The 15608-nt window shown below is 35.1% G+C and overlaps 1 protein-coding gene across 2 annotated transcripts in view; it reads right to left on the minus strand.

Annotated features, from left to right (window-relative positions):
- The window catches only part of TBC1D22A (TBC1 domain family member 22A), a 166539-nt gene that overhangs the window by 134985 nt on the left and 15946 nt on the right, over positions 1 to 15608 (minus strand). For both annotated transcript variants that reach the window (XM_054178620.1, XM_009910194.2), the window contains exons 5-8: positions 15220 to 15290; positions 11303 to 11431; positions 10422 to 10484; positions 5844 to 5958 (exon numbers count right to left, since the gene is read on the minus strand). In XM_054178620.1, the coding sequence (XP_054034595.1) occupies positions 5844 to 5958; positions 10422 to 10484; positions 11303 to 11431; positions 15220 to 15290 (378 nt within the window). The remainder of the gene's footprint in view (positions 1 to 5843; positions 5959 to 10421; positions 10485 to 11302; positions 11432 to 15219; positions 15291 to 15608) is intronic.

A 15608-nucleotide genomic window follows, 5' to 3' on the forward strand; every position in this document is an offset into this window, starting at 1 on the left:
AGTGCTTGGCTATCACAATTATTGCTATAAACTTATTCAGCAGGTCTGAAACCTTTCTCCAAGAAGTCAGCTGGATGCAACCATGCATCCAACATTCATATTAACTGTTATAATTACCTTGGAAATCTGACAGTATACTGAAGAGGGGGAAATCAAAACTGAAACAGAGAAGGACTGATTTTGTAAACCAGTATTGTCTAGTATAATAAATTACGGCCATTCAAGACAGTAAAGTCTTGAAAAGTAAAAATACTTGAAAAGCAGGTTTGTATACCCTACACTGGTCTATTGAGTTGATTTTATGAGTGTTTCTTAAGATGCTAAGCAAAAATAAGTGGAATGACCACGTAGTTTAATAAAACAGCTAAAGTAGTCACCAGCATTGATGTTCATCTCATGAATGTGAGGAGATGAACATCATTTTGATATGAGACTAGAAAGTTAAATTATTACAGGGCTAGTTTCCTGACAGTTTAACAGAACTGATTCACTGTGCTAGAGAAAATGTAAGGCTAACCAAAGAAGAAAGATAGGGATGCATATTTGGGGCTGAAAAGAGGAAGTACAGATACCCATTTTGACAGCAGCAAACCCTGATTTAGCTGCATGATCTAAGCATATCGGAAGCAAACCCTTTTCTGTCTGCTGCAGTCAGATTCAGTGCTGCCACACAGCACAGAAGACAAGTAAAGAAGTACCAAGTCCTCAGCACTGTGGATGGGCACAATACAGGTCTCTGCTTACTTGCAGACCTTATTCACCTTTTACATGGAGCAAAGCAGGAATCAATGTGTGGAATCAAACTCAAACACTCTTTATCCTACTCATCAGTCCTCCCTTTCTTCAGCTTCTCTGCGTTACTTTCACTGGACAATAGACTGGATATCAATGGGGTGAGAGTGGGGGAACATAGTCCAAGCTGAAAAAATTAACACCAGCTATCTCAAAAAAAGCTAAGATAATGCTGCATTGTATTACAGTTACATATAAGCGTGTGTGAACATATTAAGTGTTTCCTAATACATGAAAGCAAAGACAATTGACAGGCAAGTCAAAAGTTTCAGATCACTGAGCAGCTTGTGTATGTTGCAGACCTTTAACACAGGAATGCATACAATTTACTTAGATGAAATTGGATTTTCAACATCTTCAAGACTTCAATTGAACGACTTTTGTAATAAGCTTTCTTCATTCCCTGCCCACCCAAATCACACAGGTAGCATTCCATTCAATTTTAAAAAATATTTAATATTTCTCATATCTATGAGAATTTCAGTCAACTTCAATGATCTCATAAGTATTATTACAAAATACCATGGAAATTATTAAGAAGGAGCACTGAAATATAGCTTTGTATATGGAAACTACATTATTGGTGATTAGCATTAAGGAGAGAAAATTTCCAAAGACTAAATGGAATGTCTGACACTAAGTTTTCATGACAGAAAATTAATTTAAATTTAAATTAGATTTAAATTATTTACAATAGTTGTTCATGCAAGCTTTACAATGCTTGTAAAAAATAGGAAATACTTTCTTAATACCTCTACAACTTGCATGACAATGTCAAAATGTTGGCTATGCTTCATGATGGTTTTACACAAATTAGTATATGCATCATAATTTCAAATAAACATATAAAAAACACTAATACAAAGTATTGTTCAAAACCATGTATATATTTAAACAAAGAAAGCCATTAAAACAGTAGAAGTTTCTAACAAAGCACAATGCCAAATTTTCAGAAAAAGTTCAAGAGCGTACAACAATTGCAAACAAAATCTTTTCATCTCTCTAACTAAAGAAATCCACGACACTCCTGAGCACTCTATTATGGATGGTGTTCCACTATTTCTTCCCTGATAAGCCAGAAATTGGCAAGGATGATTCCATCAGTTTCCAACCACTTCAAGGGCCTGGGAAAGGGAGAAGCAGTACAGTTAATACAATTATAGCTCCTTGTTCAATTCCCATTCTATCAAAACAAGTTGTCATTCCATCAGTTTTGCTCAGTCTTTCCTAAGCAGAATAACTACAAATGTTACAAACATGTACATTCTAAACAGATTTACTTATTGCATACAAATTACAACTCTCCTGAAGGAAAGAAAAAAAAAAGCACCAAACAAAAAAAACACACACTAAAACCACTCTGCTAAACTGCTAACTTTTTCACATTTTATAAACGCAGAGGAATTAGCTCAGAGAAAACCATTATACAATGCCCTGAAACATTACTCCAATTATACTATGAAAATAACAATTTTCTATGCAGCTAAACAAACTACCGGCAGGAAAAAAAAGTTTAATTTAATTATTCATAGAAGAAATGAAGGAAGGAAAGAAGGCAATCACCAGTATAAAATCCCATTTTAAGGATATGAAAAGATATATATGTCCTTTGACATGTAAGAGAGTATGGAAATAAAGGTAAGCTGGGGAGCTACAGACAATGGCTCTTCCAGGACCAAAGAATATTTGTGTTTTCGTAGGAACACTGGTATGAGACTAAATCCCATCCAAGTCCCAGTAGAATTTGGGCCTGAAGTAATTTTCCTATAAAGTCATGACAATATCAATATAATAAAACACTAACAAAAGCTGTACTTAATGACTTCTACAAAATAATTTAAGACCACAAGAAAAATACTTACAAGGGTTAAGACCGCTGTTTCAAAAGTTCATGAGTTCTTGTAAGCATCCTCAAATGTTCTCAATTTCTTCTGTTGCACAAAGATTGCACACAAAATCTCAATCACCATTGCAGTCTTCAGTAGCCTTTTTCTGAATGTTCTTTATCCAACATACAATAGTGTTCATTTTCTGCCCTTAACCTCCTTGTAACTTTTAATTTTCTCTTCATTTAACACTGCTAGGGGTCTTAAAATGATTTCACACAGCCATTCTGCTTAGCAATGGCCTGATATACATCCTTTTTACAAAGGCTTTTCTCTTGAGCTTTCATCTCTCTGGATGGTGAATAAATGCAGGTCCTCTCTGTGGTTCTAGATACAATGAATTACTGCATTGCAGATGTAGTAGTGAAGTGTCAGATGTAGTGAAGTGTAGCTGATTACAAGAAAAGAAACCACAAACAACTGTGCAGCACAATTTAATTCACATAAACAATGCAGATCAACAGAAACTCAGGAAGGTGTACAAAGAGAGGAAGGCACATGTTCAACAACCTGAAACAGGACTTGCAATCCAGTGTAAAATTTCCTTGTCAGTGAACAGTGAGCAGCCATATTGCTAAAAGCACCTCTGGAATTACATCCACATGAAAATTGCTGATAGCAATCAGCATTTATTCTGACAACATAAATTGTTGTAATACTGATATGTCATATTGGAGGTTAGAAGTAAGCACAAAATAGTATTCCTGCAGAACTAGTCTTTCAAATTCCACAGTAGGGTAGAAAAAGCATCTTTCATGAAGAAAATCCAAATAACCGAGATTGACACACAATCAATTGGTATGAAAAACCTAAGATTTAAATTCCTCATCTTCTTCCTAATATAGACCAGAAATCCTGATTTGAATATACTGTATTTCAGAGAGGGTAGTCACTAGCCCCTGCTGTATTTTTCTTTAATTATAGTTGTGCTTCTCCTGGCTTGGTTTGACAACAAGGTTTTACCTTGCTGAAAATGTTCCCGCATTCTGCTTTTACTGCAGAGTGGGGAACTAATAAGATATCACCAAGTTACATTTTAATCATACTTAACACTGCAAAAAAGGCTGAAAGAATGCTTTCAACATCTAAGGTAAATACAGAGCATTACTAGACTAATATTAAATGCACAAATAACATTTTGTTAGGAAACTGCTGCAGTTTTGCATTTATTTATATCTGAACTACTTAAGCACAATTCATCGTCTGACTTTTGAATCCTTTGAGACACTTCACAATGTCCCCATTTCCAGTTTAAGTAAAATGCACTCTAATTAAAGGCACTCTCCAACTTGAATATATTAGAAAGAGTCTAATAAAAAAAGAAAACCAACATTTTAAAGACAAATCTTGGAAAGTTTTTATATGTCACTGGGGAAATAACTGCTGTTAGCCAGGACCACTACTGTACTGAAGAAAATATTTTACTATTTTTCTTATTCTATAGATATTAGGTTTTAGATGACCCTTCGGAGAGCACAGTTTCATACATTTTCAGTGGCAAAATGCCTTTTATTGTTGTTCAGATTTGAGTTTTGTTTTTCTTCAACAAATGCTTACTGGAACAGTTATGCTCTCTGATACAAAAATACTGACAAACTAGCAAATACATTAACAGTCACCAGGGTCTCCAAATGTAAGTTGGTGGTAAAGACAAACTTATTTACCATATTAATTAAATGGTCTATTTAACATGGAATATCAATTCTCTAATCACATTTCATTTGAACTTCTTATTTCAATTAACAACCCTAAAGTCTGCTAGAGACCCTACTGTTCTAGAATCATTAAGAACATTTTCATTATCTGTCAAATGAGGGAGTAAAAGGCAGAAACTGTAAGTACTCTCAGGAGTAGGCTTCTACCCTACTTAAGAGATGATTAGGGAGAAAGCAGCAGTAGTTCTCATTAGTTGTTTATCAATGAAATGTCCCCCCTATAAAACAAGAAATTAAGAAAGCAACAGAGGTGTTGCCATGTAAATGAGTAAATGAATAGTCTATCATCCATTCAAGGATAGTCTGCCCTTCATTAAATCTAATCAGTCTGGACCAGGACACCAAAGAGTATCTTCCACAGAGAAGATAAGAAGAATCCGCTATGTACAGCCTCACTGAAGTAGCCAGACAACATGCTGCTTGAACACACACAGGCATTGTGTATTTTCATAGAATAAAGTGATAGAATCAATAAGGTTGGAAAAGACCTCAAAGATCATCAAGTCCAACCTGTCACCCAAGACCTCATGACTACTAAACCATGACACCTTTTCCTCATACACGTGTACGATAAATACAAATACAAGGAAAGCAGTTTTAGTTCAAGGCAGATTAACACTAATTTGTATTGTTTAATCTTACCTTTACATCCAAAGCAATGATTTGTTGAAAATTTGAGTATCCATAATCTTGACGTTTATAAACACTTAGATACTAATCTATAGGTCTCAGGAATGAATTATGTTCTAGTAAATAAGCATTTAAACAATATCAGTAAATAAGTTTTCAAAAGTACAGTCACATGTAAGGTCACAAACTCAACAAAAATATAGCTGTTTATGCTACTATTGTTCCAGGGAGGCAAGACTCTTCACCAGAGAAACTTGATTACTGCTGCTTTAATTTTCAGAACCTAACTCCAGGTTGGATATTCTCTCAGTCACACATCCAGTTTAACAGCTTCCCTCCAGTTTAAATTTCTTTGCTTATTTCATATGTACAATCTAAATTTTGACCAAAAAAACATGAATTACAAGAGAAATAAAGGGAGAATACAACCACCTATGAAGAAAAAAAGCATCAAAGTGGTAGACATTTCTGAACTAGAAGCCAAAATGAAAGAAAATCCCAGATTGTGCTTCTTTAAGGTCTGACAAACAAACACAATGTCTGCAACTTTTTGGGTTCTGTTTGGTTGATTTTTGTTGAAAAGGGGATCTTTTCTGATATAAACCTGAAAGGCTCCTGAACTTCACTACTACACAAAATCTCTGTAACTATATACTGGGAAGCAGTCAGAACTATACAGATTTATAATGACAAATATTTATTAAAAGATCCATGTATCAAGTTATGCTTTCATTAGCCCATCCAAATCAATACTTAGATTAAAAAAAAGGAAGATGCTGTTCCAAAATGATTACAAATTCAGTATTAAGACAAATCTTACCTATATATTCACAAACGAAGACTACAAAAAAAGGAGTAACAAGATCATTCATGCCCTGAACATATCCACTGGCTGGATGACGTATTGCCCAGATAAACAAAATTCTTTCAAAGATCTGAAAAAGAGTTAAAGAAGCTATCAGGTAATTTATCAAGTGATGAGCACAATTTAAACAAAATGCTCAAAAATTATACAAAGATTTAATGTCATAGAATTACTAGTAAAACAACATGCATACAAAAGCATAAATGAATACTGATATTCATTAACTTCAAGTGCTAAGTAAGCTTCTCAGTTCTTCAAAAGGAAGCATTTTCAAGGTAATAGCACATGTTAAAACCAACCTATTATATAATTCAGTTACAGCAGTTAGAACAAAGTAGCACTTATTCACTGGAGCTTTTCCAATCATGTAATTCCTCTTCCATTAAGACACAGCAATATTCAATCATCTTCCCATGATTTTTCACCTCTTAAGAAGAAATATTTTATCAATATGGTATTCTATATTTTAGAGCCTATGTTTTTTTAATAACGTGCCCATAAAAAGAGATTCTTATTAGTTAAGCTCGTCTAATACTGCAGTGTGGGATTTTAGACTTCACAAGAAGTCAGGAAATTTAGAAAAGGCAATGGCCAGCCACCCACCCCCTACAACTCTAAACTATACCTTGCTTAGGATCTGCAAAAGCTCCTAAGGATGCAGCATATCTGATCATGGGAAGGAGAGCATGACAAGAGCATGGAGCAGGGAAATCGCAGAATTTCTCTGAGACAATTTAGGCGTGTAACAAGCTATATTTCCTCTCAATTATTTCCTTCTGAATGTGCTACATGTCTTAAAAATGCTACAATAATCAGCAGAATAAAAGCTGCTACATGCTTTGCCCTATTATTCAGGTATAATCATCTGCAGCAAAAGAATCTTTGCCCTTTAGAAGGTCTGCCCAGGAAGGCAGAATGCAGAGACAGGTAACTGGATGAAAGAAAGGAGAGTTCAGACCAAAGGACAATGTCACTCTAAGATCAGGCCTCAATACTAACAAAATAAGAAAGCCTTTTTAAGGACATCGAGGATGAAATATGCAGAGGAACTGTATGAAGCCTGTATTATTTCTATTCGATTGCTCTTCAAGTTTTATCAAGAATAAGAAGCTGACTATTTTAATTCTGTTTCAAATAAAATCTTTATTTTAAAAACTCACTTCAGTTTTGGGGCAAAGATCAGGCAGAAAGGGAGATCTTCATTTAGCAACTTCTTCATAAATGCCTCATGATTTTATCAGCCAAGATGCTTATTCCTTTAGCCATGAATTCTTGAAGCTAGTCCTGTCACCTCATGGTTTTTAATATGCACTGCATATTAAACTGAAAAAATACCTATCTCTGCCCATCAAGCAGTATCAGCAGGGCTTCTTCATCAAGCAACAACTATATAAAGACCTTAAGTTTTGCAATTTGCTTTCACATTTTACATGATTATACCCTTATGAAGTTACAGGTGTTTATGCCATATTTTTACTATTATTGGAAAACTGTAAAGTTCAGTCAGCTCACAGCCATCCTTCCTGCTTTTGTCAATTGTCACACCAGTTTCAGTAATAGTAGTTTTTCAATATTATCAATGTTTCTGTTTTGTGTTTCACTTCAAAGAAAGAATATACTTAACATACTACAAATACAAATAGCTTTCCTGAAAACAAGTGTCAGATAGAAGTGACCAGAAAAACCTACTGAAATAGCAATTACTGAATGTAGGATAGCATCATTCACTAAACAATCTCCTGGTGTGATGGAGTTACAAAATACAATGTGAGAAACAAGCAAACAAACAACAACAAAAAAATATCAGTAAATCAGTAAGTAACAGCTATGGAAATAAAATTATGGAAAAGATTTTTCATGAAGATGAGCTGCAAGTCAAACAACCCCCAAATTTGCATGACCAATCTCTCCTTTCCTCAGAACCTCAGACATTAAACAAATATTCAACAAACCTATGCCAAAATATTGTTTTCAAACTCCTACCCATTTTAGTAAAATTCCATTTACTGTTTTGAATTTTAAAAAATGAGCACTGAAAACCTGACAGGCAGTCTGATCAGTTTCTATACAGCACTTATCACTGCGTTCATTTAGAACTCATGAAAAAGGTCACTTTACCAAAAGGTTCCTTCTTGATTCCTAAACCAGCAGCAGAAACTGGAATTGCCTTTCTACTATGAACCATTACCTCTCATGAGATTTTATTAACAATCAGTTATTATCTTTTAAATTTAACACTCATTCATGGTAACAGTAAGAACCTTATTCACAGAATCATATTACGGACTGGTTTAGAAGAAACCTCTAGATGTCATCTAGTCCAACCCCCCCTGCAATAAACAGGGACAACCCCAACTAGATCAGGTTGCTCAGGGCCCCATCAAGCCTGACCTTGAATATCTCCAGGGACAGGGCCTGTACCACCTTGCTGGGTAACCTATTCCACTATTCTACCACCCCTATTGTAAAGAACTTCTTCCTAATGTCTCATCTAAAACTAACCTTCTGCAGCTTAAAGCCATTGCCCCTTGTCCTTTTGATACAGGCCTTTGTAAACAGTCACTCCCCTTCAGGTACTGGAAGGCCTCTCTAAGGTCTCCCTGGAGCGTTCTCTTTTCCCACATGAACAACCTCAAGTCTCCCAGCCTGTTTTCATAGAAGTGCTCCAGCCCTCTGACTGGTTTTGTGGCCCTCTGGACCCTCTCCATGAGATCCATGTCCTTCTTGTATTGAGGGCTCCAGAGCTGGACAGCAATTTAGGTGATGAAGTCTCACCAGAGCAGAGTGACAGAATCACCTCTCAGTCTGCTGGCAACGCTTCTCTTGATGCAGCCCAGGATGCAATTGGCCTTCTGGGCTGCAAGTGTGCATTGCTGGCAAATACCCTGCTTCTCATCCACCAGTATCCAAGTCCCTTCTGCAGGGCTGCTCTCTATCACATTCTCTTCTGGACTGTATAGATAATGGGGATTGTCCCAACCCAGGTACAGGACCCTGCACTTGGCCTTGTTGAACCTCATAAGGTTCATCTGGGCCCTCTTATCCAGCATGTCCAGGTCACTCTGGATGACCTCCTGTCCCTCCGTCATATTGACCACACCAATCATCTTAGTGTCATCTGCAACCTTGCTGAGTGGGCACTTAATCCTACTGTCTATATCTTTGATGAAGACAGCACTGGTTCCGGTATGGACCACTTGTTGTGCATCTCCATCCAGACATCAAGCTGTTGATCTGGTTGCAGCCATACACCCAACTCCTTATCCACTGTCATAGTCTTTTGAGAGACAGCTGATCTTCACTGAAACTGTAAGAACTGTGCATGCAATACAAGGAAGTAAAAAACCCACCACAAAAAAGTCACTACTCTATATTGAATGCAAATGCATCTTTAGAATCATTTAAAAGACTTGCTGCTACTACAAGTATTTCCTGACCCTTAGAAGTATTTGCATAACCATTTTTAATAAAATACTATTCACCTCCAATTTCATTTATTGGCTTGTTTCTACAACACTGCCACTGATCTTACATCTTGGACAGCTTATTTCTTACTGGCATTGTTTCTTTTTATATTCTTTTATTTTTTTTGTACTTCACTCTGATTTGTCCCTACAAAGGCCAAGGTAAAACACCACTGTGTAGAAGACAGACAGAAAGAAGTGTTATTATACCACTGTCTTTCAAAAAAAAAAAACCACACCTGTACAGGCTATTTCTTCAAACTGGTTCTCCAACACACATGGAGGAGCACTTCCACTAAACTAATAATTGATAGTTCCTCACTTGACTTCTCCTATCATCCAAGGAACTCTCAATCCATTAGAAAAATAAACTGAAGGAGTAAAATTACTAACTGAAAGAGGATGATTCACATCTGTACTATTTATCACCTATATTTTACAAATTCCCTGTGGAATTAAATTACACAACAATATAGACAAATTTAACTAACATATTAAAATATAAATCATTAATTGATATATATTTACTACACTAGTAAAAGCAATTTAAATATTGTACTTGATATATCAAAACTTACAAAGAAGCAAAATCAAACCAAGAACACAAACCAGTCATGCTACTAATTTACAGAAAGGTAATTTTCCTAGTGGAAGACCCCATGATAAGAGCTTCTAGACCTTGAATAATTTTGACAAACACATAGAAGACACAAGACCTACGCTCTTGATTACTTCAAAACCACATTATTAAAAAAAAAAACCAAACCACACACAGCAAAACAAACAACCCGCAACAACAAAAACTCAAAGTCACAAGAACAAAAGAAAAACTGGCAGATACAATGCAAGATATTTTCAAGATGCTTTAGCTATTAAGATAGCTCTTAAGAATAGCAACGTAAATATGAGTAATGGTGCATACCTAAATATCTTTCTTTTTATTTTGCTAGTTCTGACATGAAGACACCAAGTGTTGCCAAATTAATTATTAAGGAATGTCGTGACAGCCATTAATAAAATTATTTCTTTAAAAAAAAAAAAGTAGTAATTCTTCAGATATAATTCTTACCTCTGTTACTTTGGGCTGAAGTCTTAAAACTTCAGGACTCATGCGTGGGATATCTATATGGATCTAATTGGAGAGAAGAATACTGTAACAGGAACAAACTGCACACTTTTTAAACAATACAACAATTTAAACAATCCTATGGGTTTACAGTTATAATCCCATTGCAACACTATTTTTGGAGTAATGTGTTTACTGTATTTCACAACATACAGTAAAAATCTTTAAGCCATTGTAAATCTATCAATGAGACAGAATTTTAAAAAAAAAAACCACATACTTAATTTTCACATTTTAGGATCCTTTTATCACATTTTGACTATTTGCAAATTAGTCATATTGACAATACTCATTACCTCATGGTAATTATGAGTAAATACATACTACTACACCTGTAAAGTCATGTTCAACTGACACCATCATATGTACTTCTTGCTACTGAAGATCAGGCTTGTAGATGAAAGATCTCAGCTGCTTCTGTCCTAAGTCAGGCTAAAGTAGTATTACTCAGTCTGTACTTAGCGACACAAACTATGCCTTTTAACAGAAAATTTGAAGAAAAGTGATCTGCTTATCTAAGTGGGTAAGCAAGCTTAACACATCTGTGTTTACTCTGTATCATACAGTTTCAACTTCCAAAACAGAAGTACAGAACAAACAGTCACTGTTATATTTTTCCTGTCCATTTTCACTCATTTGAAAGAGACTGAGTAGGAATGAAAGATCTGAAGACTCTACTACTCTCAAACAGATAATCATGACTACACCGAAGAGCGGTGCTATTACTGGCATGACAAAAGCCAGCATTAAAGATATCAATTGTTTTGAATTTCAGATCAAAGAGATGTCCTGTAAGTGAAAGTCAACTTCAGTAGGTGTTTTACCTGTCTATAGGTATCTTGGTGATTTTCATCATTTCTGGAATCATAGTATTGTTCAACAAATGCAAAATACTCTTTGCGTTTTCTTTGTAAAGTGCTTTCTCTTCGGTCCACATTTGCAGGAAGATAGCCCTGAAAAACAAACAAAACCACACCAAATATGACATGAAACAAATATTATTGTTTGCCTTATCACATATGACAAGAAAGCTAATAAACTGATGTAGTGCCATGTTGTCCTACATGGACCCTGAATAATCCTTTGGTAAATCAGTTTTCTAAGCATTCCAACTGATGCAACGTTTCAGATACAAACACCTCGGCCAGCTTTAAAACACAATTTTTCATGAAAAATTCTATGATGATGCTTACCTTCTGTAGGAAATGATCAAATAAGTAAGTTCAGATAAATACACTGCTAAATGAGCTCACTATTTTCTGCATTCCTGTATGGCCATTATTGGAGCAACACCCAACTTGGTGCCTGCAAACTTACTGAGGATACACTCAATCCCCTCATCCCCATCACTGATAAAGATGTTAAACAGAACTGGCCCCAGTACTGAGCCCAGTAACTGACCACCAATTGGATTTAAAACCATTCACTGAAATTCTCTGTTCCTGGCCAATTCAGCCAGTTCTTAACCCAACATAGCATGCGCCTGTCCAAGCCATTACAATCATTTAAAATGGTATTCCCATATCTTAAAATAAGAAATTAAAATGTAACAGAATAAGTACAAACATATCACATTCCACATACCTTAAGAGACATTTCTGCCAAAGTGTATCTTTGAAGACATACTGACTTATATCTAGTTCCAGGTACTTTAAATTGACCATCTTTTACCTCAAGATTCATTCTGACATTTAGTGTCCTGTTCCAGTGTTTTGCATTAAATTAAATGTTGAATTGTGCCTCACATTTATTCTCTTTCTTTTTTCCCCTGTAGGACATCTTAGTTTTATTAGAAAATAATTCATTTGTGAGATCAAATGTGATTGTTCAAAGGATACCAGTATTTTCTCAGTAAGTCCTTTTGCCATTATTTAGTTCCACAGACTAAATTCATCTCTCAACTCGACATGTCTTGTTTCCCATCCACTCTACAGTTTTATTGTTAGAAGTTGGAAAGGCTTACAACATAGTATCAGGGAATAAACTGGCAGAGAATTTAACCTGTTTATTCATTATTTTCCTCTAAAGGCTTGTGAAACCATATCTTCAGTTTTCTTATTCAAAAGAGAAGTGAATCTGAATAACTCTGCTTGCTGCAGAGTATACTTAATGGTTTTGTGATATTTTTAAAATACATCGTGCCACTTCGGATATACTGTTACCAGTACACATATATAACATCAACAGCCCCCGAATATTATACTGATTTTCAAATTTCTTCCCTTTGAAAATTTGTAATCAAATACATGTTAACATCATTAGCATTCTGACTATGTAACAAATATCTCAACTGTTCCATTATTTTAACCATATTATGAAAATTCCAAATTTAAGTGCTGATGTTACTTGCAAGGCAATAACCTTCTGCCTTAAATACTACCACAGAATCACAGAATTGTTCCCGTTGGAAAAGACCTCTAACATCAAGTCCAACTGTCAATTGAACACCAGTTGTCAAAATCAGCTTGGTCTTTTTACTAAGACTTTTGAATATCCAGAATGAACACATCCAGCCTTAATTTAGCTCTAAACAATGCTTTAGTTTGTTTGTGGTTTTGGTCTTTGTCTGTTTGTTTGTTTTTCAACTGCTCTTTAACTAAAATAGTTTTGGTCACACTTGCTTTCCCAACAGCTCCCAGCACACCTTAAAAGATTACCCTGTTCTCTCTTCTTATCTGAGTTCTGTATTCGCAGTAGGTAACACGTTTTAACAATTAATGTGACTTAAAAATTAATTACCAATAGAACAAAAAAAGCATCATGGAGTTTATGACCACAAATACTCAAAACACTTTGTTCTCCACTTCAGAAAGTTGAAAGAAGCTGCTGCCTTAATTAGCAACTACTAAATGACTCATCTTTGGGTTTCCAAAATGTATTAATTGAGGAAGATTTTTAAAAATCATGGTAAGAAAACCTGAGAACTTTGAAAATATTGCTATTTAGTAGCAGGGGGAAAAAAATACCACATACACAGAAGTCTCTTAGGAGAAGAAAAAAACAATAATTAAAAAAAAAAATCAATCCACTTAATTCTAAAAGTAAAACCAAAATTACATGAAGACAGTTTCTTTACAGAGGAGTGACAAAAAGCCAAAGGTAAGAATTGAACTAGAATGGTTAGAACAGCAGAACACCAGAAATCTACATTTTATGGAATGAAGTTGAAGCTCATGGAAAGCCCATGTTCTTACTTGCAAGTAAAAAAGTGACTCCAGTTAAATTTTGTGTAATTACAATTTTCTAAACCTCTGTCACTTCTCTGATTCAGAGCTAATCCTATCCTCATGTTTCAGTTTACTGTGTTTCAAAGTCAATTTAGAGTTAAGACATGGGGTTTTTTGCTTTTAGTATTTTAAAAACAGACATTCTAAATTCAAGAGGGAAAAAAATAGGAGCTCTTTATCAAAATCTTAGACCATAACTTTGGAAACAGAACAAAACTTAACTGTAAACTGCACTTTCAATTTTGATTTCAGCAAGATATTCGAATATTCACCACTAAGAAGCTGCATCTGAGTTTGGCATTAGAGGGAACTAAGCTTCAAAGTTAGAACTCATCATCAGGAGAGATTCTTTTAGTCACTGGAAATCAGTCTCAATCTGAAGTAAATACTCTGCATTCCTTGTTGAATTATTCTATAGAAAGCAAAGAGCTATTTAAGTCTACTCTCTGAAAAATTTATTAAACTGCGGTGTGTGTAACTCAGATTTTTAAACAGGTCTTAAACACATGAAGATTTGCTGGTAAAGTGTCTTCCACAGCCTCTAGAGAGTAGCTAGCAGGTGATTTTTGCTTCTTTCTAATACAAACATCTTCACACGTTCTTCTCCCAACCACAGGCAGAAAAACAAGAGCTAAAATGCACAACTGTTTGCCATCACAAGTATTATAACTGAAAAGACTGACATGAAAAATGATCCTATGAGAAATACATTGTATTTTTACAGAAACAGCTTTTTAAATATTGTGCAGAGATTTAAAAAAAAAAAAAAAAATCTAGTTGTGTAATGCCAAGTCCACTGAATCTATATTTCCACATCCTGTCTCTGATGTCCATGGTATTTCAGTCAACCTACTCCCAAGCTACTGCCCTCTTAAATTCCTCTGGCCCCTGGGCAAAGATGAGAGAACTCAGACAACCAAAAACTCACACTACAGAAAAATGATTAGCTTTTAATTAGCTTATCTCCCTGAACTGTCTCACAGGTCTGACATCAGAAGAGCCAATGTCACAAGGTCACAAGGCCACAGCAGTTCAGATTTATCTTAAACCACTACAGAAACATTGGCCAAAAATCCATTAAGATAGTATCACAACTTTTCCTCAGTACAATCCTTCCTTGGAGTTATTTTAATGTGAAGCTTGAATGAAGCCTATAACAGGGCATTGGCAGGCTTCTTTTCCTCTACTATGTGCCTAGTTTCAACACATCTTTAAGAAAGTGCATGTCTTTTAATGCTCCACCATTTGTTTGAAAGAGGCCACTGTTATCACATAAGACCTTCTATGAAAGCCAGGCTGAAAAATAGACAGCTGACATCACTTACTACTACTTCTTATTCCTACCCTTTCAGTTTGACAAATTAATCTTGAAACCAAGCAAAAGAACACAACTTTTACTACAATTCAGCAACAAACAAAACGTTTCCAAGTATCGCTGATAGACCACAACTCCAGCAAAAATACTTGCAATGCTTGAAAAAATTACTAATAAAGGCAAAGGATGCAGAACTTACTGAAAGAAGCTTCCATGCAATCGGACGAACCTTTTTGGGAATGCCAGACCAACTCAATTTCCGTAATTCTTCTATTAAGAGAGAAGCATTTCATGAGAATAAAGACAACTACTATCCATTAAAATAAGCATAAGTGCAAAGTTGTTTGCAACAGTAATCACGTCTTCTTACAAAGTCCAATGAAATCAGAATTTTATGACAATTCTAACAAATTACTAAAATACTGGATAATAACTATCCATAGGGATATCTATGGTAACAGGTTCTGAGATTGCTAAGGTAATTTTATGGAGTATTTATCATCATTACTTTTTACATTACACCTTTTATTAGAATGAAAGAAATATTCATTGTTGTTGTTTAATAACTTTACACAGATCCTAATTAAA

This window comes from Dryobates pubescens, chromosome Z, assembly GCF_014839835.1.
Source record: "Dryobates pubescens isolate bDryPub1 chromosome Z, bDryPub1.pri, whole genome shotgun sequence".
NCBI classification, from domain to species: Eukaryota; Metazoa; Chordata; class Aves; order Piciformes; family Picidae; genus Dryobates; species Dryobates pubescens.